The sequence below is a fragment of the Ranitomeya variabilis genome, chromosome 4, assembly GCF_051348905.1.
Source record: "Ranitomeya variabilis isolate aRanVar5 chromosome 4, aRanVar5.hap1, whole genome shotgun sequence".
Lineage (NCBI taxonomy): Eukaryota > Metazoa > Chordata > Amphibia > Anura > Dendrobatidae > Ranitomeya > Ranitomeya variabilis.
Window position 1 is genome coordinate 172,791,018 of NC_135235.1, and position 27,807 is coordinate 172,818,824.

The 27,807-nt window shown below is 44.2% G+C and overlaps 2 protein-coding genes across 4 annotated transcripts in view; one reads left to right on the top strand and one right to left on the bottom strand.

Annotated features, from left to right (window-relative positions):
• The window catches only part of LOC143770113 (L-threonine ammonia-lyase-like), a 441,011-nt gene that overhangs the window by 262,169 nt on the left and 151,035 nt on the right, over positions 1 to 27,807 (bottom strand). For all 3 annotated transcript variants that reach the window (XM_077259383.1, XM_077259382.1, XM_077259381.1), the window contains one exon: positions 2,196 to 2,361. In XM_077259383.1, coding sequence (XP_077115498.1) covers positions 2,196 to 2,361 — 166 coding nt within the window. The remainder of the gene's footprint in view (positions 1 to 2,195; positions 2,362 to 27,807) is intronic.
• On the top strand, positions 6,500 to 19,632 carry LOC143768565 (uncharacterized). The gene is made up of 2 exons (XM_077257209.1): positions 6,500 to 6,787; positions 17,936 to 19,632. Exon 2 carries the CDS (start codon positions 18,481 to 18,483, stop codon positions 19,567 to 19,569), a length of 1,089 nt encoding a protein of 362 aa, XP_077113324.1. The 5' UTR covers positions 6,500 to 6,787; positions 17,936 to 18,480; the 3' UTR covers positions 19,570 to 19,632.

The following is a 27,807-nucleotide window of genomic DNA, read 5'->3' on the forward strand; positions in this document are numbered from 1 at the left end:
AAAGCCCTCTCTTGACCCATCCTCTGTATCTAGCTATCGCCCTATATCACTTCTCCCCTATGCCTCAAAACTACTGGAACAACACGTCTACCTTGAACTGTCCTCCCATCTCTCTTCTTGCTCCCTCTTTGACCGCTTACAATCTGGCTTCCGGCCACACCATTCCACTGAAACTGCCCTAACTAAGGTCACCACTGACCTTTTAACCGCCAAGAGCAAGCGACACTACTCTGTTCTCCTCCTCCTCGACCTGTCGGCTGCCTTTGACACAGTGGACCATTCCCTATTATTACAGACCCTCTCATCCCTTGGCATCACAGACTTGGCCCTATCCTGGATCTCATCATACCTAACAGACCGGACATTCAGCGTCTCCCACTCACACACCACCTCCTCACCTCGCCCCCTCTCTGTCGGAGTCCCACAAGGTTCAGTCCTTGGGCCCCTGCTCTTCTCCATTTACACCTTTGGCCTGGGACAGCTCATAGAATCTCATGGCTTTCAGTATCACCTCTATGCTGATGACACACAGATCTACATCTCTGGACCAGATATCACCTCCCTACTAACCAGAATCCCTCAATGTCTGTCCACTATTTCATCCTTCTTCTCCGCTAAATTTCTGAAACTTAACATGGACAAAACAGAATTCATCATCTTTCCCCCATCTCACGTGACCCCCCCAACGAACCTATCCATTACAGTAAATGGCTGCCCACTCTCCCCAGTCCCACAAGCTCGCTGCCTCGGGGTTATCCTTGACGCTGATCTCTCCTTCAAACCACATATCCAAGCCCTTTCCACTTCCTGCCGACTTCAACTCAAAAATATTGCACGAATCCGTTCATTCCTCAACCAAGAATCTGCAAAAACCCTAGTCCATGCCCTCATCATCTCTCGTCTTGACTACTGCAACCTCCTGCTCTGTGGCCTCCCCTCAAACACTCTCGCACCCCTCCAATCTATTCTAAACTCTGCTGCCCGACTAATCCACCTGTCCCCCCGCTATTCTCCGGCCTCTCCCCTCTGTCAATCCCTTCACTGGCTCCCCATTGCCCAGAGACTCCAGTACAAAACCCTAACCATGACGTACAAAGCCATCCACAACCTGTCTCCTCCTTACATCTGTGACCTCATCTCCCGGTACTTTCCTACACGCAACCTCCGATCCTCACAAGATCTCCTTCTCTACTCCCCTCTTATCTCCTCTTCCCACAATCGTATACAAGATTTCTCTCGCGTATCACCCCTACTCTGGAACCCTCTACCACAACACATCAGACTCTCGCCCACCATCGAAACCTTCAAAAAGAATCTGAAGACCCACCTCTTCCGACAAGCCTACAACCTGCAGTAACCACCGATCAACCAACCGCTGCACGATCAGCTCTATCCTCACCTACTGTATTCTCACCCATCCCTTGTAGATTGTGAGCCCTCGCGGGCAGGGTCCTCACTCCTCCTGTACCAGTTATGACTTGTATTGTTCAAGATTATTGTACTTGTTTTTATTATGTATACCCCTCCTCACTTGTAAAGCGCCATGGAATAAATGGCGCTATAACAATAAATAATAATAATAATAATAATACACATCCGCATGCAAACGCATGTCACTGCATACACCATGTTCAAGATATGTGCGCATGACGCATGCGGATGTATGCGGAACATAGGCAGCACACAGAAACGCTAATGTGAACCCGGCCTTAGTTAGTTTTTAATCGTGATGTCAAATGGAAAAGAGAGGAATTAATTGGGTATAAGGGAAAAATGAGCTATTGTAAGTACACAGTGCCATATAATATGATGACTGCAATATATTAGGAGAATAACAATTTTGATGGGAGGAGGAGTGCTTTTTTATGCTTTTTTATATCAACATAAACTTCATGTTCCTCAATTTAAATACATCCTGCATTCTCTGCTAGAGTTAAGATGCCCATACACATTACAACAAAGTCAGTGGGATCAGCTGATGTGTATATTGGTTGGAAGACTCGTCTCCGATGGCTGATGTGGAGGGTAAGGATTGGGCATATTGTATTTAAACTAAATAGGACAGTCAATAGTATTACATGTTTTATAATTATGTAATAAGCTATTAGTTGCTATGTTTGTGACATTATAGTATTTACTGCTGAAAAATGCACAGAAATATATTTATTTTCAGAATAAGCAAGGTGTATACTTACAATCACTGTGATTTTTGGATTCAGATGTTTTAGGGCAGCTGCTGATCCAGCTAACAAGCCACAATGTCCACCTGCGGGAAATATTACTGTATCTAAAGTGGGCACTTGTTCATAAATCTCCAGCCCTACTGTTCCCAGCCCAGCAAGATAACCGGCACTGTCTTCCCTGGGATGAAAAAAAATGAAATATAATATTGTAGCAGAAAGCTAAATTAAAGGCAGAAGGGGTCAATATAGTCCAAATCAATTAGAATAAAAAATTAAATATAATGCTGCAACTATAGGGGTTGTAGCACAGGATACTTGATGAATGCAGGAACAATGTGGGCCCAATTCATTATTGCATTTACACCTGTTTTTTTCACCTAGTTTTTAGTGTTTTAAGCCTTTTTGTCTCATCTCCCTTATTTATCTTGCGTTTCTAAATCCATTTTATGTGTTCACCTATTTTCTATTTTTTTGTTTGTCACTGTGGGAAAAGTATACCATTTCAAGATGCTTTCGGAAAACCTGATTCATCATTTACAACTTTTTGAAAAGTTGCAAAATTTGTTGCAAATTTGTCTGCCTCCTCTAGAGTGATTTCATGTGTGCATGTGTGGCAAAACTCTGTAGCTATTTTTGTACCATTTTGTGAATTTTTCGAACCCTGTATGAATAGAGTGGCATTCAGGGTCAGATTGGAAATCTCCGCTGGGCACTGAGGCTTGGGTGGGTCTGACTGCTTGGACTCAATCTGTAGAATGTGTAACTTTTATTCCCATTAGACTTGAGCGTCATATGCAACTTGATCACTGATCCATTCCATTCATTTCCTCAGTGGCTGTGAACATTGCACTTCTTTTTTTCTGGAAGCCCCAAAGAGTATGAATGAAGCTGTGGGCTAACATCCCACCTGCTGCTCTATTTTGAAATGGGGATAAATGTCCTGTCAGGGACAAAATTTCCCCATTCTTCCGAATGGTGCAGTTTCTAATGCTGGGACCTAAAAATCACATATCCTGTAGAGCACATTGATCGGTGATAACTTGTTTTATTCAAAGATCCCCTTTAATGCAAACTACCGTAACTGTACAACCCAGTTATGGGGGCACACAGTAGATGTGCAGGAGCCGCCTGTGTTTTACAGTCAATGCTCCACTATAACTGGGATAACGGCTTACAGATATTTGCATAAAGCTGTAGGGTGGGGCCCCTAGGGTCAATTCCTCCTGTGGACCCCAGACACACCAGTCCGACCCTGGTGGCCATGCACATCCATGACTACAACTCCATTAATTTCTTTGAGAATTTGGAAATTGCTATCTGTTAGGCCGGTTTCACACGTCAGTGTCTCCAGTACGTGAGGGGACAGTTTCCTCACGTACCGGAGCCACTGACACACGTAGACCCATTAAAATCAATGCATCTGTGCAGATGTCATTGATTTTTTGCGGACCGTGTCTCCGTGTGCCAAACACGGAGACATGTCAGTGTTCGTGGGAGCGCACGTATTACACGGACCCATTAAAGTCAATGGGTCTGTGTAAAACACGGACCTCACACGGACGTTCTCCGTGTGCGGTCCCTGTGGCGTGCAGGAGACAGCGCTACAGTAAGCGCTGTCCCCCCCACATGGTGCTGAAGCCGCGATTCATATCTTCTGTGCAGCAGCGTAAATGACTGTAAATGAGCGGCCCCACGTGACCGCATACAGTGGAAGCCGCGGTCAGACCAGGAAGGAGCGACAGCCAACGAGGGATGCGGGTGAGTATTTTCTGAACAGCGGGGGTGCGCACAGGGGGTGGGGGGGCGGCGGACACATAGATCTTTCATTTAAACACTATTATTCATATCTTCTATGCAGCAAATGCTGCTGCACAGAAGATATGAATCGCGGCTTCAGCACGATGCAGGGGACAGCGCTAAACTTTAGCGCTGTCTCCTGCACGCTCCGTGTGGTACCCACTCGCCACACGGGCGGCACACGTGTGCTGCACGTATGGCCTACGTGAGCTCACGGGCACACGGACACGGATAACTCCGGTACCGATTTTTTCCGGTACCGGAATTATCTGGACGTGTGGGACAGCCCTTAATCCCATAGTCTCAAGAGAAGAAAAGTGTGATTCTGTGAGTAGGTTAAAATGGTATTAGTGGGTCAATCCTGAAAATACAGATTTTTTTTAATGTTTATACTATATTTGTGTTTATATACTTTTGGGATATATTTATATAAAATATATTTATTTATTATAATTACCGTATTTTGGGGATTATAAGTCGCACTTTTTCCCAAAAATTTTTTTGGGGAAAATGGGGCTGCGTCTTATAATGCGGATATACTGTGCCTTACTGTCTGCGGTGTAGCAGGGTCCCAGGGTCGCTGCTTGAGGAGGCAAGAGTGGAGTGTTGCTGCAGGCCGCAGGCTGGAATGAGGGGATGTTCGGATGTGTGCCGCTGCGATTGTTCAGTGGTGCGGGGGCTCTGCCGACATTTTGTGAAAGCCCAGAGCCCCCGCACTTAGGCTACTCTCACACTAGCGTCGGTACGGGGCCGTCGCCATGCGTCGGCCCGACGTACCGACGCACGTTGTGAAATAAATGCACAACGGGGCAGCGGATGCAGTTTTTCAACACATCCGCTGCCCCATTGTAATGTCCGGGGAGGAGGGGGCGGAGTTTCGACCGCGCATGTAACTTTTTTTGTGCCGACGGTCCGCCAAAACACGACGCATCCGTCGCATGACGGATGCGACGTGTGGCAATCCGTCGCAATGCGTCGCTAATGCAAGTCTATGGAGAAAAAACGCTTCCTGCGGGCAACTTTGCGACGGACGTCACACGACGCTAGTGTAAAAGTAGCCTTACATGGTTTACTATGCAGTGGACTCCGGGAAAATGGTTGCCGGGGGACACACATGTGCAGATGGAGATCTCGGCACCAAGATCTCAGGAGATGAGATCTTAGCCAGAGAACTTCCATTCCCCAGGGATACCACAAGTTAATCCTACAACTATGACAAGTAGATTGGACATGTCTGATTTTGCCAGATACATGATTCACAGTGAGTTAATAAACATCAGTCTCTCAAAGTTTGATGATCGTGCCGAAAATTATAGAGCCTGGAAGAAGACCTTTCAAGCAGTAATTCAAGAACTTAACCTCACCGGCAAGGAACTACTGGCTTTGCTTGTTAACTGTTTAGGCCCCAAATCAGCAAAGCGCATGAAGACAATAAGGGCAGTTCACGTGGACCATTCAGATGCAGGTCTTATTGCAGCATGGGAGAGACTGAAGCAAACCTATGGCAGCTCAAAAGTCATAGAGTGTGCCTTATTTAAGAGACTGCAAACCTTCCTAAAGATAACTAGCAAGTACAACCGAAAACTTCAAGACTTGAGCGACCTGCTAAGGGTATGTGTCCACGTTCAGGATTGCATCAGGATTTGGTCAGGATTTTTCATCAGTATTTGTAAGCCAAAACCAGGAGTGGGTGATAAATGCAGAAGTGGTGCATATGTTTCTATTATACTTTTCCTCCAATTGTTCCAGTCCTGGTTTTGGCTTACAAATACTGATGAAAAATCCTGACCAAATCCTGATGCAATCCTGAACGTGGACACATACCCTATAGGTATTAGAATTGGCAAAATTAGACCCACATCTTTCAGGACTGAGTTACCTTGATACTGCTCATAGCATGAATCCAGTAGTGTCCAAGTTGCCATACGGCATGCAGGATAAATGGGCAGACTCATGGTATAAAAGATAGCATAATGTGTTTTTTCCTCCCTTTTCACATTTCTCTAGATTTGTCAATGAACAAGCTCTGAAGAAGAATGATCCCAGCTTCGATTTGATTGAATCTACTCCACCAGCTTCATCGTCATCATCTACAAGGGATGATAACATTACCACCAAACGTAGAGAGCTAAGGGGCACAGTATCCATGAGAAAGACTGATGTTCCACTCACTGCACCCACCTTCACTAAAAGAAATGCTGTTGCTCCTAAGGTTATGGATAGCAGCCGTATGTGCCCTATCCACAAAAGACCTCACCCACTTAAGGAATGTCATGTACTCAGAGTAAAGACTTTGCAGGAGCGCAGCGATACTCTCAAGGTGCTTGGGATATGTATTAAGTGTTGCGCCTCCTCAGACCACCTTGCTAAGGACTGTAAAGCCCCTTTCACATATCAGTTTTTTGCCATCAGTCGCAATCCGTAGTGACGGATTGCGATGGATGGCCTCATGTTTCAGCCGTCGTTCGCCGGATCTGTTTGTCTAATGGCCAGAGACAAAGGACAAAGTAACATTTTTTGTGTATGTCGAAAAAACGGACAGCGACGGTCAGTCGTTTGCTAGAATGGAAGCCTATTGCACCAGATCCGTCAAATGATGCAATCCGGCGACAGATTCCTTTTTTTTTAACTGAGCATGCTCTGATCCAATTAGCCAGATGCGCTAGTCGGATCCGTCCAAAAAACGGATCCGTCGCATCATTTTTTCACAATCTGCGGCGGATCCGTCGAGTCAACGGATTGTGACAGATGGCAAACAACTGATGTGTGAAAGGGGCCTAAGGCCATCATTAAATGCACTGAATGCAGTATCAAATCAAAACAGAACAAGAGACCGCTGAGAAATATTCGCACACCACCAGAAGTACTTATCAAAAGGAATGACTTTATTGGAAGTAAAATTAAAAACAGTTAAAACCTGATACAAACAACAACTGCCCCCCCACACACGGACCAGGGCAACTGTTGTGAAATTGGATTTTGGGCTCCCCCGGTGGCCACTGGTGGAATTGAACTGGTGTGCATCATCCCCTCTGTTCACCTGTTTCCATCAGGATGTGGGAGTCGCTATTTAACCTTGCTCCTCTGTCACTTCCATGCCGGTCAACATTGTAATCAGAAGCCTTTCTGTGCATGTTCCTGCTGCTAGACAACTCCCAGCTAAGTTGGACTTTAGTCCTCGTTTGTTTTTGCATTTTGTTCCAGTTCACAGCTGTAGTTTCGTTTCTGTGTCTGGAAAGCTCTTGTGATCTGATATTGCCACTCTGATGTTATGAGTTAATACTAGAGTCTTAAAGTAATTTCAGGATGGTATTTTGATAGGGTTTTCAGCTGACCATGAAAGTGCCCTTTCTGTTTTCCTGCTATCTAGTAAGCGGACCTCAATTTTGCTAAACCTATTTTCATACTACGTTTGTCATTTCATCTAAAATCACCGCCAATATATGTGGGGGCCTCTGTCTGCCTATCGGGGAAATTTCTCTAGAGGTGAGCCAGGACTATATTTTCCTCTGCCAGGATTAGTTAGTCCTCCGGCCGGCGCTGGGCGTCTAGGGATAAAAAACGTAGGCAACGCTACCCGGCTACTGTTAGTTGTGCGGCAGGTTTAGTTCATGGTCAGTTTAGTTTCCATCCTTCCAAGAGCTAGTACTTATGTTTGCTGGGCTATGTTCTCTTGCCATTGAGAACCATAACAGTTTGACCGGCCCAAAAAGGGTTAAATTAATTGACAGAGAAAGGAGAGAAAAGAGAAGTCTGCTGAAGATTTTTTTTTTTTTTTCCCTTCCCTTCAGTTCTGAGTGTGCTTGTAATTGAATCTCTTGCAAGTCTGCCTATATTGCAGCCTTTCTCTCTCTCTCTCTCTCTCCTTCTAATCCTGGAATGGCTCTGTGTTCACCTGTTTAAAATGGATATTCAGAGTTTAGCTGCAGGTTTGAATAATCTCACCACGAAAGTTCAAAATTTACAAGATTTTGTTGTTCATGTTCCTATATCTGAACCTAGAATTCCTTTGCCTGAATTTTTCTCGGGGAATAGATCTTGCTTTCAAAATTTCAAAAATAATTGCAAGTTGTTTTTGTCCCTGAAATCTCGCTCTGCTGGAGATCCTGCTCAGCAGGTCAGGATTGTGATTTCCTTGCTCCGGGGCGACCCTCAGGATTGGGCTTTTGCATTGGCTCCAGGGGATCCTGCGTTGCTCAATGTGGATGCGTTTTTTCTGGCCTTGGGGTTGCTTTATGAGGAACCTCAGTTAGAGCTTCAGGCGGAAAAGGCCTTGATGTCCCTATCTCAGGGGCAAGACGAAGCTGAAATATACTGCCAGAAATTCCGTAAATGGGCTGTGCTTACTCAGTGGAATGAGTGCGCCCTGGCGGCGAATTTCAGAGAGGGTCTCTCTGATGCCATTAAGGATGTTATGGTGGGGTTCCCTGTGCCTGCGGGTCTGAATGAGTCCATGACAATGGCTATCCAAATCGATAGGCGTCTGCGGGAGCGCAAACCTGTGCACCATTTGGCGGTGTCTACTGAGAAGACGCCAGAGAATATGCAATGTGATAGAATTCTGTCCAGAAGTGAACGGCAGAATTTAAGACGAAAAAATGGGTTGTGCTTCTATTGCGGTGATTCAACTCATGTTATATCAGCATGCTCTAAGCGTACTAAGAAGCTTGATAAGTCTGTTTCAATTGGCACTTTACAGTCTAAGTTTATTCTATCTGTGACCCTGATTTGTTCTTTATCATCTATTACCGCGGATGCCTATGTCGACTCTGGCGCCGCTTTGAGTCTTATGGATTGGTCCTTTGCCAAACGCTGTGGGTATGATTTGGAGCCTCTTGAAACTCCTATACCCCTGAAGGGGATTGACTCCACCCCATTGGCTAGTAATAAACCACAATACTGGACACAAGTAACTATGCGGATTAATCCGGATCACCAGGAGATTATTCGCTTTCTTGTGCTGTATAACCTACATGATGTGTTGGTGCTTGGATTGCCATGGCTGCAATCTCATAACCCAGTCCTTGACTGGAAAGCTATGTCTGTGTTAAGCTGGGGATGTAAGGGGACGCATGGGGACGTACCTGTGGTTTCCATTTCATCATCTATTCCCTCTGAGATTCCTGAATTCTTGACTGAATATCGTGACGTTTTTGAAGAACCTAAGCTTGGTTCATTACCTCCGCACCGGGAGTGCGATTGTGCCATAGATTTGATTCCGGGTAGTAAATACCCTAAGGGTCGTTTATTTAATCTGTCTGTGCCTGAACATGCTGCTATGCGAGAATATATAAAGGAGTCCTTGGAAAAGGGACATATTCGTCCTTCGTCATCTCCCTTAGGAGCCGGTTTTTTCTTTGTGGCTAAGAAAGATGGCTCTTTAAGACCGTGTATTGATTATCGGCTTTTGAATAAAATCACGGTTAAATATCAATATCCGTTGCCACTGCTGACTGATTTGTTTGCTCGCATAAAGGGGGCCAAGTGGTTCTCTAAGATAGATCTCCGTGGGGCGTATAATTTGGTGCGAATTAAGCAGGGGGATGAGTGGAAGACCGCATTTAATACGCCCGAGGGCCACTTTGAGTATTTGGTGATGCCTTTTGGTCTTTCAAATGCCCCTTCAGTCTTTCAGTCCTTTATGCATGACATTTTCCGTGATTATTTGGATAAATTTATGATTGTGTATCTGGATGATATTTTGATTTTTTCGGATGACTGGGACTCTCATGTCCAGCAGGTCAGGAGGGTTTTTCAGGTTTTGCGGTCTAATTCCTTGTGTGTGAAGGGTTCTAAGTGCGTTTTTGGGGTACAAAAGATTTCCTTTTTGGGATATATTTTTTCCCCCTCTTCCATCGAGATGGATCCTGTCAAGGTTCAGGCTATTTGTGATTGGACGCAACCCTCTTCTCTTAAGAGTCTTCAGAAATTTTTGGGCTTTGCTAACTTTTATCGTCGATTTATTGCTGGTTTTTCTGATGTTGTTAAACCATTGACTGATTTGACTAAGAAGGGTGCTGATGTTGCTGATTGGTCCCCTGCTGCTGTGGAGGCCTTTCGGGAGCTTAAGCGCCGCTTTTCTTCCGCCCCTGTGTTGCGTCAGCCTGATGTTGCTCTTCCTTTTCAGGTTGAGGTCGACGCTTCTGAAATCGGAGCTGGGGCAGTTTTGTCGCAGAGAAGTTCCGATTGTTCCGTGATGAGACCTTGTGCCTTTTTCTCGCGTAAATTTTCGCCCGCCGAGCGGAATTATGATGTTGGGAATCGGGAGCTTTTGGCCATGAAGTGGGCTTTTGAGGAGTGGCGTCATTGGCTTGAGGGGGCTAGACATCAGGTGGTGGTATTGACTGACCACAAAAATCTAATTTATCTTGAGTCCGCCAGACGCCTGAATCCTAGACAGGCGCGCTGGTCGTTGTTTTTCTCTCGGTTTAATTTTGTGGTGTCCTACCTGCCGGGTTCTAAGAATGTTAAGGCGGATGCCCTTTCTAGGAGTTTTGAGCCTGACTCCCCTGGTAACTCTGAACCTACAGGTATCCTTAAGGATGGAGTGATATTGTCTGCCGTTTCTCCAGACCTGCGGCGGGCCTTGCAGGAGTTTCAGGCGGATAGACCTGATCGTTGCCCACCTGGTAGACTGTTTGTTCCTGATGATTGGACCAGTAAAGTCATTTCTGAGGTTCATTCTTCTGCGTTGACAGGTCATCCTGGAATCTTTGGTACCAGGGATTTGGTGGCAAGGTCCTTCTGGTGGCCTTCCCTGTCTCGAGATGTGCGAGGCTTTGTGCAGTCTTGTGATGTTTGTGCTCGGGCCAAGCCTTGTTGTTCTCGGGCTAGTGGATTGTTGTTGCCCTTGCCTATCCCGAAGAGGCCCTGGACGCACATCTCTATGGATTTTATTTCGGATCTTCCTGTTTCTCAGAAGATGTCTGTCATCTGGGTGGTGTGTGACCGTTTCTCTAAGATGGTCCATTTGGTTCCCCTGCCTAAGTTGCCTTCTTCTTCCGAGTTGGTTCCTCTGTTTTTTCAAAATGTGGTCCGTTTGCATGGTATTCCGGAGAATATCGTTTCTGACAGAGGAACCCAATTCGTGTCTAGATTTTGGCGAGCATTCTGTGCTAGGATGGGCATAGATTTGTCTTTCTCGTCTGCTTTCCATCCTCAGACTAATGGCCAGACCGAGCGGACGAATCAGACCTTGGAGACATATTTGAGGTGTTTTGTGTCTGCAGATCAGGATGATTGGGTTGCTTTTTTGCCTTTAGCGGAGTTTGCCCTCAATAATCGGGCCAGCTCTGCCACCTTGGTGTCTCCTTTTTTCTGTAATTCGGGGTTTCATCCTCGATTTTCTTCTGGTCAGGTGGAATCTTCGGATTGTCCTGGAGTGGATGCTGTGGTGGAGAGGTTGCATCAGATTTGGGGGCAGGTAGTGGACAATTTGAAGTTGTCCCAGGAGAAGACTCAGCTTTTTGCCAACCGCCGGCGTCGGGTTGGTCCTCGGCTTTGTGTTGGGGACTTGGTGTGGTTGTCTTCTCGTTTTGTCCCTATGAGGATTTCTTCTCCTAAGTTTAAGCCTCGGTTCATCGGCCCGTACAAGATATTGGAGATTCTTAACCCTGTGTCCTTCCGTTTGGACCTCCCTGCATCTTTTTCTATTCATAATGTTTTTCATCGGTCATTGTTGCGCAGGTATGAGGTACCGGTTGTGCCTTCCGTTGAGCCTCCTGCTCCGGTGTTGGTTGAGGGCGAGTTGGAGTACGTTGTGGAAAAAATCTTGGACTCCCGTGTTTCCAGACGGAAACTCCAGTATCTGGTCAAATGGAAGGGATACGGTCAGGAGGATAATTCTTGGGTGACTGCCTCTGATGTTCATGCCTCCGATCTGGTCCGTGCCTTTCATAGGGCTCATCCTGATCGCCCTGGTGGTTCTGGTGAGGGTTCGGTGCCCCCTCCTTGAGGGGGGGGTACTGTTGTGAAATTGGATTTTTGGCTCCCCCGGTGGCCACTGGTGGAATTGAACTGGTGTGCATCATCCCCTCTGTTCACCTGTTTCCATCAGGATGTGGGAGTCGCTATTTAACCTTGCTCCTCTGTCACTTCCATGCCGGTCAACATTGTAATCAGAAGCCTTTCTGTGCATGTTCCTGCTACTAGACAACTCCCAGCTAAGTTGGACTTTAGTCCTCGTTTGTTTTTGCATTTTGTTCCAGTTCACAGCTGTAGTTTCGTTTCTGTGTCTGGAAAGCTCTTGTGATCTGAAATTGCCACTCTGATGTTATGAGTTAATACTAGAGTCTTAAAGTAATTTCAGGATGGTATTTTGATAGGGTTTTCAGCTGACCATGAAAGTGCCCTTTCTGTTTTCCTGCTATCTAGTAAGCGGACCTCAATTTTGCTAAACCTATTTTCATACTACGTTTGTCATTTCATCTAAAATCACCGCCAATATATGTGGGGGCCTCTGTCTGCCTATCGGGGAAATTTCTCTAGAGGTGAGCCAGGACTATATTTTCCTCTGCCAGGATTAGTTAGTCCTCCGGCCGGCGCTGGGCGTCTAGGGATAAAAAACGTAGGCAACGCTACCCGGCTACTGTTAGTTGTGCGGCAGGTTTAGTTCATGGTCAGTTTAGTTTCCATCCTTCCAAGAGCTAGTACTTATGTTTGCTGGGCTATGTTCTCTTGCCATTGAGAACCATAACAGGCAACACTGTGTATGCTGCATACATGGCACAGAAAATGTGACAAAAATTCCACAAAATCATATATATAAATAACTGTTAGGACACACTGCAAGGGAACAGAATGTAATACTAGACATGGGCACAGCCACAAAATAGAAAACTCAAATGAGGATAGGTGAATAATTCCCCATAATGCTGTCTGATGCACAAGAAAATCTTTTTTTCCCTTTTCTCAAAGATTGACGTACCATCACATGTTAGAGTACAAGGAAAGCAGCACAGCCCATGTCACCTCCTAATGAAGGTGGATACTAAAAGACTCCAAAGGAGAAGAGGTTCCCCAAATGCAGCAGTGTGAGTCCCAATCACCCTGTATTACCTAGAAATAGGGAGGGCGACGCCGCAGCCAAGGTGTGCCAAGCCCGGGGGGGGGCAGATGAACCCAACGCGTGTCGCGGTCACACAGACCGCTTCGTCAGGGGAAGTTGCTCACCTCCAATAGTGTCTTCTTTATATAAGACAGGCAGTCGTCCCCAGACGCCGGCTTGTGCGCCGTGATGCACCGGAAACCGGAAGCCGGAAGTGAAGATCACATCACAGCCCAGAAGCAGGGGATCAAACTGCTATGGAACATCAGGTGTTTGGAGGAATACCTCAAATTGAAATTAGTGCCAAGAGGCTTGAGAATCTCCATCTTTCCTGCTTGGGAGCCTTCTGACAGCTTCCGGGCCACCTGGGAGGGAGGCCTCTTACAGTGCTCACACATTTTAATTAATTTATTGGTTTCACATGACAGGGACCTTCTGAGCCAGGTCAAACTGGAGATCAAAAGTCTGGAGAGTGATCTCAGTAAATTTGATGAGGTGTCACAAGTCCAACCTTTTAAAGCTAAATTAAAAGATGCTTTGGACAAATATGATCGAGAAATCATGGACAAAAAGAGGTCCAAATTTCTGAGGGACAAATCAGATTTTGACCGAAATATGGCTTTCAAGTGGAAACATCATGGGAATCAGCGGCGGGCCGTGATTTCAAAACCAATGCTGGTGAGCCAGTCCACAATGGCTCAACCTTTGAAAGACAATCATCGAGTGATTTTTTATCCTCCGCGGAAAGTGAGCCAGAAGCAGGGCCAGGACCAGGCGTGGGCGGAGGAGACACAAATCTCTTCACCCAGATCACCAGGAATGGAACCTACAGGCCAGCCTACCACAATCAACGGAAAAAGAATCGCAAGTAATCTCTGAGACCACCGAAGACGCCCGTGAGTATGACAATCCTGCAGCTGATGATCCTTTTCTAATCATAAATCTATCCGAATATAGTTTAAGTTCTACTGAAATGTCAATACTTAGGAGGGGCTTGACCTTCTCGCCTTCACAAGGGATGGATAAATTTGTGCTTATTAAGGATCTTTTTCTTTTTTATAGAAAAATTATTCTACAGGTCTTGCACAATCAACCAGGCTCTGTCTCAGCTCCTGATCAAATTGAACAAAGAGTGCTTCAGGATCTTTTGGATCTACTGCAAGATGGGGATTCCGCCAGAGGTAGGCCACGATTTCCACACAGAAACAGATCAATGGTGTGCCCTTCTTTATCTACAGTACCAGCTGTGAAGATTTTCTTCGAAATGGTTAAACAAGACATTGAGGCGTTGCCGAGCCATTCCCATGTTGTGGTTAATCTCACTAGTCAAGAGCGGAAGGCTCTCTATGGCCTACGGAATAATAAGGAATTTGTAATCAGGGAGGCGGATAAGGGGGGTAACATCATCTTATGGCCCCACCAGATGTATGTGGAGGAGGCCCTTAGGCAGCTCGAGAATGTGCGTTTTTATCGCAGATTGCCCTCGGATCCCACTGGGGTATATTCCACTAAGCTGAAGGCTCTGCTTGATAGAGCCTTTGAATTGGGGATCATTAATATGCATGAGCGGGACTTTATTTGGGTTGAGCAACCGATTACGCCAACTTTCTATATGCTCCCCAAAGTTCACAAATGTACCACCAAGCCCCCTGGTCGCCCCATAGTCTCAAGCATTGGTAGCTTGTGTGAAAAGGCATGTTCTTATGTAGACTTTTTTTTACAGCCCTTGGTGATTACACTTCCTTCATACGTTAGAGATTCTTCACACTTCATCAGTACGCACAAAGGGGTCTCGTTGAATCCAGGTGATCTCATGGTCACATGCGACGTTGAGTCGTTATACTCGAACATCAACCATGATGACGGCATGCAGGCAGTTTTGTTTTTCCTGGATCAACAGGTAAATTCGGATAGATTACATGACTCTTTTATTATTGATTTGTTGGATTTTGCTTTAAGACACAATTTTTTCTTATTTGACAGGGTATATTATTTACAGACATCTGGTGTGGCGATGGGGGCGTGTTGTGCCCCCTCGTTTGCAAATCTTTTTTTAGGGTGGTGGGAAGCCAATATTGTTTTTGTTTCTGATCTTTTCAAGAACCGGGTGCGACAGTGGTCGCGCTTCATTGATGATGTCTTTTTCATTTAACATAGTAACATAGTAACATAGTTAGTAAGGCCGAAAAAAGACATTTGTCCATCCAGTTCAGCCTATATTCCATCATAATTAATCCCCAGATCTACGTCCTTCTACAGAACCTAATAATTGTATGATACAATATTGTTCTGCTCCAGGAAGACATCCAGGCCTCTCTTGAACCCCTCGACTGAGTTCGCCATCACCACCTCCTCAGGCAAGCAATTCCAGATTCTCACTGCCCTAACAGTAAAGAATCCTCTTCTTGGTCAGGCTCATCAGATGAGCTATTTCAATTCATGGAATTCCTCAACAACTCTATTAATATTTTTTTGACTTATCAATTTTCTTCTGTTACAGTCAGTTTTTTGGATCTGGAGATCAGGTGTCAGGATGGCACACTTTCCACGTGCCTTTTCCGCAAGTCTACAGCGGCTAATGGGTTCCTGGATTACCGGAGTTTCCACCCCAGACACACGAGAGATGGAATCCCAGTGGGCCAATTCCTTAGAGCCAGGCGCAACTGCACTCAGGATGTGGACTTTAGGAGAGAGGCCCTGGATCTCACGACCAGGTTTAGAACTAGGAATTACCCCAAAAAATGCGTCTCTCGTGCATTCCAGAGGGCCAATCGGCAATCGCAGGATTCGTTACTTACTGCCAACAAAAGGATATCTGATGGCTATGCAAGGTTTATTACGGGTTACCATACCCACTGGGCTGAGGTGAGTAGGATTTTTAATAACCATTGGAGAATCTTAACCTCTGACACACAAACATCTCAAGTCATCAGTACTCGACCATTGATTACAGCTAGGAGGGCACCCAATTTCAGGGACATACTGACGCAGAGCCACTATAGGAGACCAACGCAGAGGCTGAATCGCGGCATGTTCCTGAGAGGCTCCTTTCCGTGTGGCGACTGCAGTATTTGTCAGTTTATGCATCCCACTCGTGATGTTTTCCGTAATCCTGTCGACCAAATACAACATAAATTAAAGGCCTACATAAACTGCAAAACTTCCCATGTTGTTTATGCCCTGATTTGTCCGTGTCCTTGTATCTATGTAGGCCAGACTTCGCAGGAATTACGGCGCAGGATACAAAGTCATCTGTCCACCATCAACACTGCAGCGGTGGACAGGCGGAAAGGCAAGATGCTAAGCACGGTGGCATCCCATTTTCTTTTACATCATGAGGGCAGCTGTGCCAAGATCAGAATAATTGGCCTGGAACATGTCAGGAGTTCGGGCAGAGGCGGTTCTCTACATAAACGATTACTGCAAACAGAGTCACGTTGGATTTATTCTCTCCATTCCACAGCCCCCCAGGGGATTAATGAGGACTTGCTTTTTACGGGATTCTTGGGTTAGACCGTTTCTTTATGGTCTTAATTCCTGTCTTTGTGGATGAGCATTGAACTGTTTTTTTTACAGGAGTAGCTGCTTCGTTATCACTAAGTGTTCTGGATCCTTTGGGTCCAGACCCTCAGCTGTTGAAACATGAAGAACATGGGTCATATCTATACAGCCCAGTTGGACACCTATTAATTAATAAGAGTGACATTGCTCAGCTGATAGTCCCTATATGGGACAAAGGGCCTTAGGTTATGTCTCTATGTTCATAGTGTACAGTATATGACTTATGTATTGATTTTGTGTTATTACATTTTGATTCCTTGTGGTGCATGTTTATGTATAGACATCATTTAGGTCCAATAGTAGGGCCCAGCAGGGTTATCTCTTACTGCCACTATATGTCCTGTCATTGTTCTAGGCGCTAAACCAGTGTTTTACTTTTTGACCTTCTATAAGGTCTTAGGGTTCTTATCTTCTGATTCTTATGCAGACCGCTGGTTATCTTACCGGCGCGTGCGCATTAGATCAATATGGGCAGAGACGTCTGCCCATTCTCTACATTTTCCTTCTTCTGCGCGGCTGCAGATTGTTCTGTGTGTGTGATCTTCACTTCCGGCTTCCGGTTTCCGGTGCATCACGGCGCACACGCCGGCGTCTGGGGACGACTGCCTGTCTTATATAAAGAAGACACTATTGGAGGTGAGCAACTTCCCCTGACGAAGCGGTCTGTGTGACCGCAACACGCGTTGGGTTCATCTGCCCCCCCCGGGCTTGGCACACCTTGGCTGCGGCGTCGCCCTCCCTATTTCTAGGTAATACAGGGTGATTGGGACTCACACTGCTGCATTTGGGGAACCTCTTCTCCTTTGGAGTCTTTTAGTATCCACCTTCATTAGGAGGTGACATGGGCTGTGCTGCTTTCCTTGTACTCTAACATGTGATGGTACGTCAATCTTTGAGAAAAGGGAAAAAAAGATTTTCTTGTGCATCAGACAGCATTATGGGGAATTATTCACCTATCCTCATTTGAGTTTTCTATTTTGTGGCTGTGCCCATGTCTAGTATTACATTCTGTTCCCTTGCAGTGTGTCCTAACAGTTATTTATATATATATGATTTTGTGGAATTTTTGTCACATTTTCTGTGCCATGTATGCAGCATGCACAGTGTTGCCCTGGTCCGTGTGTGGGGGGGCAGTTGTTGTTTGCATCAGGTTTTAACTGTTTTTAATTTTACTTCCAATAAAGTCATTCCTTTTGATGTACTTCTGGTGGTGTCCGAATATTTCTCAGCGGCCTCTTGTTCTGTTTTGATTTGATGTTGCTTCAGCCGTTTGGATTCGCACCCCCATTGATCTTAGGGTAGTATCACAGCACAGAGTGCGCCAGCTGTTTTTTGTCACTGAATGCAGTAGTGACAAACATTTTACATCTATGCATCCCACACTAGCTCCACACAATCGACAATCTTCTGCAGCATCCAATCCTGCTCAAAAGCATGGCAGGGAGATACAAGTTCCTGATCCAACTGCAACTGCTGTTTCCTCCTCATATATTGAAGTATGTGGAGAAGGAAATGGTCCTACATGCGGTGCTGAGGTATGTTTGCTTGATGTCTATCCAGAAGGACAACCCAACAAGGCCTCCAGAACGTATGCCATAATAGATGAGCAGAGCAACAGGTCTTTAGCAAAGTCAAAACTCTTTGAGATCTTCAATATAAAGGGACAAATGACTCCATACTCCTTCAACACCTGCTCTTGGTGTTATTGAAACTTCTGGCAGAAGAGCCTCTGGGTACATTGTCTCTTCAATCAAAGGGAACGTGCACATACCCTTGCCAACTTTAATTGAATGTGACCAGATACCTGATAGCAGGGAAGAAATTCCCACTCCGGAACCCACGTTTTATCATCCCCAGTTGAGGCACCTAACTAACCGGATTCCTCCTCTGGACATGAATCTTGATATTCTAATCCTACTTGGGAGAGATATTCTGAAGGTCCACAAGGTGGCCAATAAAGGAACGGCCCAGATCATGCATCATACTCCCATAGTCTCAATATGGGTAATTGTGGGCGATGTATGTCTGGATAAGAGTCACAAGGCATCCAAAATCAAGTCTTTTAAAATGTATGTACTCCAAAATGGTTGCTTACTTCAAACCATGCTCTCATCACTACAAAGTGAAAGGTTCTCAGACTTCATCCAAGAGCCTGACATCATTCCTACTCCCTATGGTGATGACTTAGGAAGAACAGTGTTTCACACAACACAAGAGGACAACAAAATTGCCTTATCCATAGAAAACAAGGAATTTATTAAAATAATGGACAGTGGATTCTCTAAGAATGAATCTGTCTGCTGGGTTGCTCCCTTACCCTTCAAGGTTACAAGGACCAAGCTTTCTAACAACCATGAACAGGCCTTATCCAGGTTCACCTCATTGCAGAGAACATTAAGAAACAAGCCTGAAATGAATTTTGTAGCCTTTATGGACAAGATATTTTGCAAAGACCATGCAGAGCCAGCTCCACTCTTGCAAGAGAATGAAGAATGCTTGTATCTACCTTCTTTTGGAGTTTATCATCCGACAAAACCTAAACAATTTAGAATGCTGTTTGATTCAAGCACCAAGCCTCATGGTGTATCTCTGAACAGCAATCTCCTCATTGGTCCCAACCTGACTAATAACCTGGGGGGAGTACTCATGAGATTCAGAAAAGAGCCATTTGCTATTACTGCTGACATTGAACAAATGTTCCATTGTTTCATTGTGCGACAAGACCACAGAAATGATCTCCTTTTTTTATGGCACCGAGACAACGACACCGACAAGGAAATGGTTGAATACCGCATGAAGGTGAACGTGTTCGGAAACAGCCCTTCTCAAGCAGTTGTTACATATGGCCTACATAGGACTGCCTCTGATGGAGAATCAGAGTTTAGGAAGGATGCCCAACAGTTCGTTGAAAAGGACTTCTACATGGACGATGGACGAAGAAGCCATAGGTCTGCTCAAGCGGACACAAGGTATGCTTTCTAAAGCTCATTTAAGATTGCATGAAATTGCCTCCAATAGTGCTGCTGTCATGAAGGCCTTTCACCCTAATGATCATGCTGCAGAATTCAGGGACTTGAATCTAGGCTCAGACAATCCACCAGTAAAGTGAAGTCTAGGCTTGAGATGGAATTTGTTAAAGGACTCTTTCAGCTTTCAGATTAGTCATGCAGAAAAACCATTTACTAACATGGTGTTCTGTCCTCTGGGGTTTGTTGCACCCTTGACTATATAAGGCAAACTTCTATTACGGCAACTCTCACAGTCTATTAAGGACTGGGATATACTACTCCCTGCTGACAAACAACTAAAGTGGAAATCATGGAGGGAATCTCTTTGCTCCTGGTATAAGATCCACATACCACGTTGTTACACTCCAGCATCCCTTGCTGCGAGTCAAAGGAAAGAGATCCACATATTCTCTGATGCCTCTACTGAAGCTATTGCAGCTATTGCCTATTTAAAGATTATAGACTCTAACAATGAAGCTCGTGTTGAATTTCTATTTGGAAAGGCTAAATTGGCTCCTAAACCCGAACACACCATATCCTGACTTGAACTCTGTGGGGCTGTACTAGCCATAGAGATTGCATATTTCATACACAATGAACTAGCAATTCATGTGGATGACACAAGATTCTACACAGACAGCAAAGTTGTTCTGGGCTACATATACAACCAGATTAAATGCTTCTACATTTATGTCAGTAACCGCGCTGAAAGGATCAGGAAATCTTCTAAACCTGAGCAATGGCAGCATGTTCCATCCCATCGTAACCCTGCTGACCTTGCTACTAGGCCTGTGTCTGTTGGCGCTTTCGCAAACTCTTCTTGGTTATCAGGATCGGAATTCCTTCACAGCCAGTGTGGAGAGACTGCCGTTGAAAACAGTTGACCAAGAGATCCATCCTGATATCAACACCCTCATCACTAAATCCAAAGAGAAGGTTGGTTTGGACTGTCAGCGATTTGATCACTTCTCCAGATGGACAAGGCTAGTTCATGCCATTGCAAGGTTAGTCCACATCGCACAATGCTAACGCAATAAGGAAAGTAACGCTGATTGTCGCGGTTGGCATGTCATAAGCCTCTCTCTGCAGCAGACTTTGTTCTGAGTGAACTATTTGTGATACATAATGTGCAGTAGTATGTTTTTCACAAGGAACTGGAATGAATACGTAAAAATCAAGATGTTCCTAAAAACAGCCCCATTGTCGACTTAAATCCAATAATTGACTAGAAGGGTTTGCTGAGAGTTGGTGGTCGCTTAAACAAAGCCAAGTTGGAAGAGGAAGAAAAGAATCCTTTAATTATTCAAGGCCATCACCATATCACCACTCTACTAATACGACATTACCATGAAAAGACCAAATATCAAGGCAAACATTTCACTGAAGGTGTCTTAAGAGTTGCAGGACTTTGGATTGTGGGAGGAAAGAGACAGGTTTCCCATTTAATTCATCATTGTGTTCAGTGTCGCAAGACAAGAGGAAAACTGCAGCAACAACAAAGGTCTGATTTTCCTTCTGATAGGACAAGCGCAGAGCCACCATTTACCTATGTTGGTTTGGATGTTTTTGGCCCGTGAGCAGTCACTACATGTAGAACCAGAGGCGGACACACAGAGAGTAAACGATGGTCACTGTTGTTCACATACATGAGTGTACGAGCGATACACTTAGAAGTAATAGAATCCATGGATTCCTGTAATTTCATCAATGCCTTAAAAAGATTCCTCACCATCAGAGGACCTGTAAAGCAATTGAGATCTGATTGTGGAACAAACTTCTAGGTGCCTGTCGAGAACTGCAGTTAGATTCAACACCAGTCCAGGACGTCTTGGCAAATAATGGTTGTTTGTGGGTCTTAAACCCTCCTCACGCATCCCATATGGGTGAATCATGGGAAAGAATAATAGGCATCACTTTTAGGATACTGGAGTCTATGTTGATGAACTCAAAGCTTTCAAGACTCACCCACAAAACCTTAACCACTTTCTTAGCAGAAATGTCTGCTATTGTAAACTCAAGACCTCTTGTTCCCATATCAATGGATCCGGAATCTCCTGCTATTCTTTCTCCAGCAACTCTCCTCACTCTGAAACTTGAAACTGTTCCTAGTAAACTGAAAACTCTGTGTCCGGTAACAAATATCTGAGATGGAGGAAACATGTACAACATCTGGCTGTTTCTGGAGTAGATGGAAGATGGAGTACCTTACTCTACTCCAAAGATGAAGAAAATGTCAACAAGTTAAACCGAGCTTACAAGTGGGAGATCTTGTCCCCATGAAAGACCAGAAGGTGGAAAGAAACTCATTGCACTGGAACTTGAACCATTGGATTAATTCAGGAACTGGTTATAGACAATCATCTACATCGTTTATATATTATTGTTGCATTGCCTGCATTGTTTTTACCGTACAGGTTCAGGTATCCCTCAGTGTCCTTAAGGAAAATACCTCTACATCAAGACTGTTAAAATAATGAAATCGAAGTATTTCAGATGGGGAGTGTGCTGTTAGCTAATTTTTTGCCAAGACTTTCAGCCATTACATAACGTATATGTTTTAATTCCATCTTGTATTTGTTGTACTTTGCTGCCATCTACTGGCCGTTGTTATATTATGTTGTTCATGTATTACTGTGCTTTACCCATAATACCTTTCTTTCTCCAACTCCTCCTATCTTTATCTCACTTCCTTCATCCTGGTCAGTGCCATCTTGGATAACACATGCTTCAGGATTAGAGAAAGGTTTCTCTTGTTACCTCTAACTTCATGCTTCTAATATCAGCTCTAACTTCTACCTCATCTTTGTCCCTTTATCTTCCCTGATATCTTCCCTCATCTCATCAAAGTGCTGTAAAAAACAACCTGTTGAGTTCATCAGTCCATCATTCTTCTGACTAATCACGTGCAGCTCATCAGGATTAGAGGCACAAGTTAACGAGTTAACGCTACCTGTCATTGCTTATACAGAGAACTGTATTCATATCCCTCAGACATATCTCACCCACGTATATCAGTGGCAGAATACTGCTTGTACCTGCCATAAAGAATCTCCCAACAACATAACTGGATCGAGGTGAAGCTGCACAATTGGAGGTAAGTGCTGGCTTTGGAGTCATTATAATGTATATGTGGAGCTTTTGGGCCATCATACTATGTATAAAGGACCTATGGGATAATAATACTTGTTATAGTGGTGCTGTAGGGCAATCATGCTGTGTATAGGGGCTATGGGGCTGTCATACTTATTATAGGTCCATCATACTGTATATAGGGGACTATTTGGCCATCAAACTGTACATGCAGTGCTGCTCACCATTATTGGCATCCCTTCATTTTTTTCATAGACTGTACAATATCTTCAGAAATAAAGGGAAATGTACCAAGGTTATATCCTCAGGATTTTTTAAATTAGCAATCTGAATACAATTAAACATTGTTTTCGAACTTGCAATTTCAAAGAAGAAACAGAATAAACAGCATATGCAGCAATTAAGGCATCCCTAATCAATACTTGGTTGGACAACCTTTGGCATTGATGACAGCCTCCAATGTTTCTTGTAACCATCTATAAACTTCTTGCACTTCTGAGCTGGTATTTTCTCCCACTCTTCCTTTGCAGTTTGTTCAATCTCTTCAAGGTCTGCAGGGTTCTTTTTTCCAATGGCAGATTTCAACTCACCCCAAAGATTTTCAATGGGATTGAGGTTTGGACTCAGTGATAGCCATTTTAAAACAGTCCATTTTTATTTTTCAACCATTCCTGTGTACATTTGGATGTGTGTTTTGGGTCATTGTCTTGCTAGAGGACCCATGATCTTTGACTCAAACCTTCTTAAACTAGGTAGAACATTTAGCACTAAAATGTCATGATAATTCTCTGATTTCATGATTCCTGTGATATGGTCAAGGTCTCCAGTACAAAGCACAGCAAAGCAACCCCACAGCATTATGGATTTCCCAACATGCTTAACTGTTGGTAGGGTGTTCTTTTCCTTATAAACTTTTTGGCGCCATCCCTAAACAAACTGTTGCTTTGCATTGCTAAAAAGCTCCATTTTTGTTTCATCTGTCCACAGAACATTTTCCCAGAAGGATTGTGGTTTGTCAAGGTACTCTTTGGCAAAAATCAGTCATTCCTTGTCAGTTTTCCTCTTTCCCTCACATCCAGGGAAGTTTTTGATGCTTGGCAAACTTCTTTGGAGATGGCCTTATACCCTTTGGAAGTTTTGTGTTTGCTAATAATACCAGTTCTGATGTCCACAGAAAATTCCTTTGTCTTCACAATTGTGACAAAGGAACATGGCCTAACATGTGGCTTTTTAAAACACTAAAGTCATCATTCATTTGCTAATTCATGTCACATGGGCACTGACAATTAATCACAGGTGATCCTCATTTGTGATTTACCACAGGCGAATCAGAATGTGTTTCCATACTAATTGTGAAAAAAAAGATTGTATCTTAATTTCCCAGAAAACCATGCTTTTACAAACCAAGAAGAATTGACTTTTTATCTGTATATTGGCTTGTGGATTTAAGTGTTTCTCTCTGGTGGGTCAAGAAGACAGACTTGCAAACTAATATACCATTTAACATACTGTGTAAGTCTGTAATAGTGACTTGTACATATTGTGTGTTTATCTTTATTTATTATGTGCTGATATGCTAAATGTGTATTGTATTCTGTAGCCAGTTTGTTGATTTTGAAGGTAGATAGGGAAAAGCTGTGAGGGTGGCCTGAAGGACACTGGGTAAATCTAAAAATAGATCACATGCCTCGAGTATAACAGAGACTTCTTTTCTTCTGGTTGGTGTCACTCTTCTCAGCTGAGGGTACATTGGACCCGGCTGAAAGAACACAGGACTCCTCTCAGTTATCTCCCTATGCTTGTCGTTACCTCCTCTCTGCGTGTGTATCACTGGTGGAGTAACGACCCTGGGAGCTTGGACATAACATCTATCATTATCCCGGTAAGTCAGCGGAAGGGTGAGACCATGTAATGTGTACCATCTTGGGGTAACTGCTGGGATTTTTCTGTTTGCTATTGGGTGTTGTGGTTCAATAAAGTATTGCCACACTGTTTTACCCTAACCCTGTGTTGTCTGTGTAGTGTATTGCCCACCAGGAGATAGAGCGGGTGTTCAGTGGTATGAGCCCTGGTCCATGCAGTCTTGCTAAAGACAGCCAGGCCAGCGGATGAGAGCACCCACTGACCCCGTTTCTCCACACTAATTTAATGTAAAGGGTGCCAATACCAGTGTCACAGCTAACTTTAGGATTTTCTAATTTTTCCTCCCATTGTTTTTAGTTTTAAATTATTGTTTATTATTTGCTCTTTGGTACTTAACACGAGTGTTTTATACAAAAAACTGTTTGACTTGATTCATTTTTTCAGGAGATATTCCACATTATGTATTTAAACTTCATGGGTGCCAATCACAATGAACAGGACTGTAGGTGGCTGGATGGGCCATCATACTGTGTATAGAGGGCTGTGGGTCCATCATGCTGTATTTAAGGGCGGTGGGGTCACGGTACACTAGGCATCACAATGCAACACCATTTTCTTGCATGACACCTTGATGTAGCAGCTACACACAGCATACTTAGAACTTCTGTAGCGGACAAAGTTGTCATGTAGTCCCAGCCTAAATTTCAAAAGGCAGCCCATGCCCTAACAAAATTTTTCTAAGTGGCCCCGGACTCCATTTTAGTTTAAGACTCTTGTTTTAAATTGTGGCATAACTATTTTTATCTGTAATATGATGCACAATAAAAAAAATTATATTGTGGTACAGTGTTAGCCAGAAAAATCAATATAAAGACTTTTATGCCCAAATAAAGAGAAAAGTATTCTAGGAGTGATACCTTTATTGCCTAATCAGAAAAAAATATGTATGCAGCTTTAGAGCTCAGCGGCTCCTTCATCAGGCGAGTTTACAAATTAATTACTAAGACAAGAGCACAACATAGGAGGCATCACCCAATCCACCCTATGCACAAATGTCCTGTTGTAACATCAGTTAAATGTTGTGCTCTTGCCTAAGTCATTTATTTGTAATCCTGCCTGATAAAGGAGCCTCGGTGCTCTGAAATCTGCAAATATAATTTTTCTATTTAGCCAATCTGTAATAAAATGAACAATCTTTCTCTATTAACCCCTTTGTGGCCTTGGACGTCCAGGTCGCTAGGTGTTTACCGACCTTGGACATATGGATACTTCCAGGCGATTTTGAACACTCAGTGCCTGGAGCGATGCCTGCACCACGCCCGGCACTGTAACTCCCTAAATGCTGTGATTGCAGAATTTAGCGAGCAGGCAGAGGGAAGAAAGCCCCTCTGCCCTTGATTCGGTTAACCCGTGATGTCATAGCTGCCAGAATGTCGTCATGACCTTTAAAACTGTCCCACCAGTTAACCCCTTCAGTGAACACCATAAAAAAATTAATAAAAAACGAGGTAAAAAATTCTGCTTTATAATCATACTGCTGAACAAAAAGTGGAATAAAATGCGATAAAAAAAGTGTAAATAAAAATGGTATAGCTGAAAATGTAATTTAGTCCCACAAAAACAAGCTGCCATACAGCTCAATCAGTGAATAAATAAAAAAGTTATAGTTATCAGAATACAGCGATGCAAAAGTAATCTTTTATTCTTTAAAATAGTTTTTATTGCGCCAACACTAGTGTTGAGCGATACCGTCCGATACTTGAAAGTATCGGTATCGGAAAGTATCGGCCGATACCGGCAAAGTATCGGATCTAATCCGATACCGATACCCGATACCAATACAAGTCAATGGGACTCATGTATCGGACGGTATTCCTGATGGTTCCCAGGGTCTGAAGGAGAGGAAACTCTCCTTCAGGCCCTGGGAACCATATTAATGTGTAAAATAAAGAATTAAAATAAAAAATATTGCTATACTCACCTCTCCGACGCAGCCTGGACTTCAGCGAGGGAACCGGCAGCGTTGTTTGCTTAAAATTCGCGCTTTAACTTCCTTACTTGAAGTCCCGGCTTGTGATTGGTCGCGCGCCGCCCATGTGACCGCGACGCGACCAATCACAGCAAGCCGTGACGTAATTTTAGGTCCTTCAGGATTTTAAAATTACGTTGCGGCGTTGTGATTGGTTAAATGCGCGCGTCTCCTGCCTCCCGTGACGTCACGGCTTGTGATTGGTCGCGTCGCCCATGTGACCGCGACGCAACCAATCACAACGCCGGAACGTAATTTTAAAATCCTGAAGGACCTAAAATTACGTCACGGCTTGCTGTGATTGGTCGCGTCGCGGTCACATGGGCGACGCGACCAATCACAAGCCGTGACGTCACGGGAGGCAGGACACGCGCGCATTTTAAAATGCGCGCGTCTCCTGCCTCCCGTGACGTCACGGCTTGTGATTGGTCACGTCGCCCATGTGACCGCGACGCAACCAATCACAACGCCGGAACGTAATTTTAAAATCCTGAAGGACCTAAAATTACGTCACGGCTTGCTGTGATTGGTCGCGTCGCGGTCACATGGGCGGCGCGCGACCAATCACAAGCCGGGACTTCAAGTAAGGAAGTTAAAGCGCGAATTTTAAGCAAACAACGCTGCCGGTTCCCTCGGTAAGGTGCAGGCTGCGTCGGAGAGGTGAGTATAGCAATATTTTTTATTTTAATTCTTTATTTTACACATTAATGTTGTTTCGATACCGATACCCGATACCACAAAAGTATCGGATCTCGGTATCGGAATTCCGATACAGCAAATATCGGCCGATACCCGATACTTGCGGTATCGGAATGCTCAACACTAGCCAACACATAAAAAAATAAATGTTGTATCGCTGTAATCGTACTGACCTGAAAAATAAAAATGCTGCGTCAATTTTACCACACGCAGAACAGCTTAAAAACACTCAAAATTCAATTCCTGAATTGATGGTTTTTGTTCATTCTGCCGTCCAAAAATTGGAATAAAAAGTGATCAAAAAATATTATGTGCCTGAAAATAGCAAAAAACCCTCATCCCACAAAAAACAAGCCATCACGTGACTCTGTCGGCAGAAATATGGAAAAATTATAGTTCTCAAAATATAGTGATGCAAAAAAAGTATCTTTTAGTGAGTGACAGCAGCCAATCCTAAAAACCTGATATAAACCTGGTATCGCTGTAATTGCATCGACCTGAACTTATACCACACGCAAAACAACGTAAAAA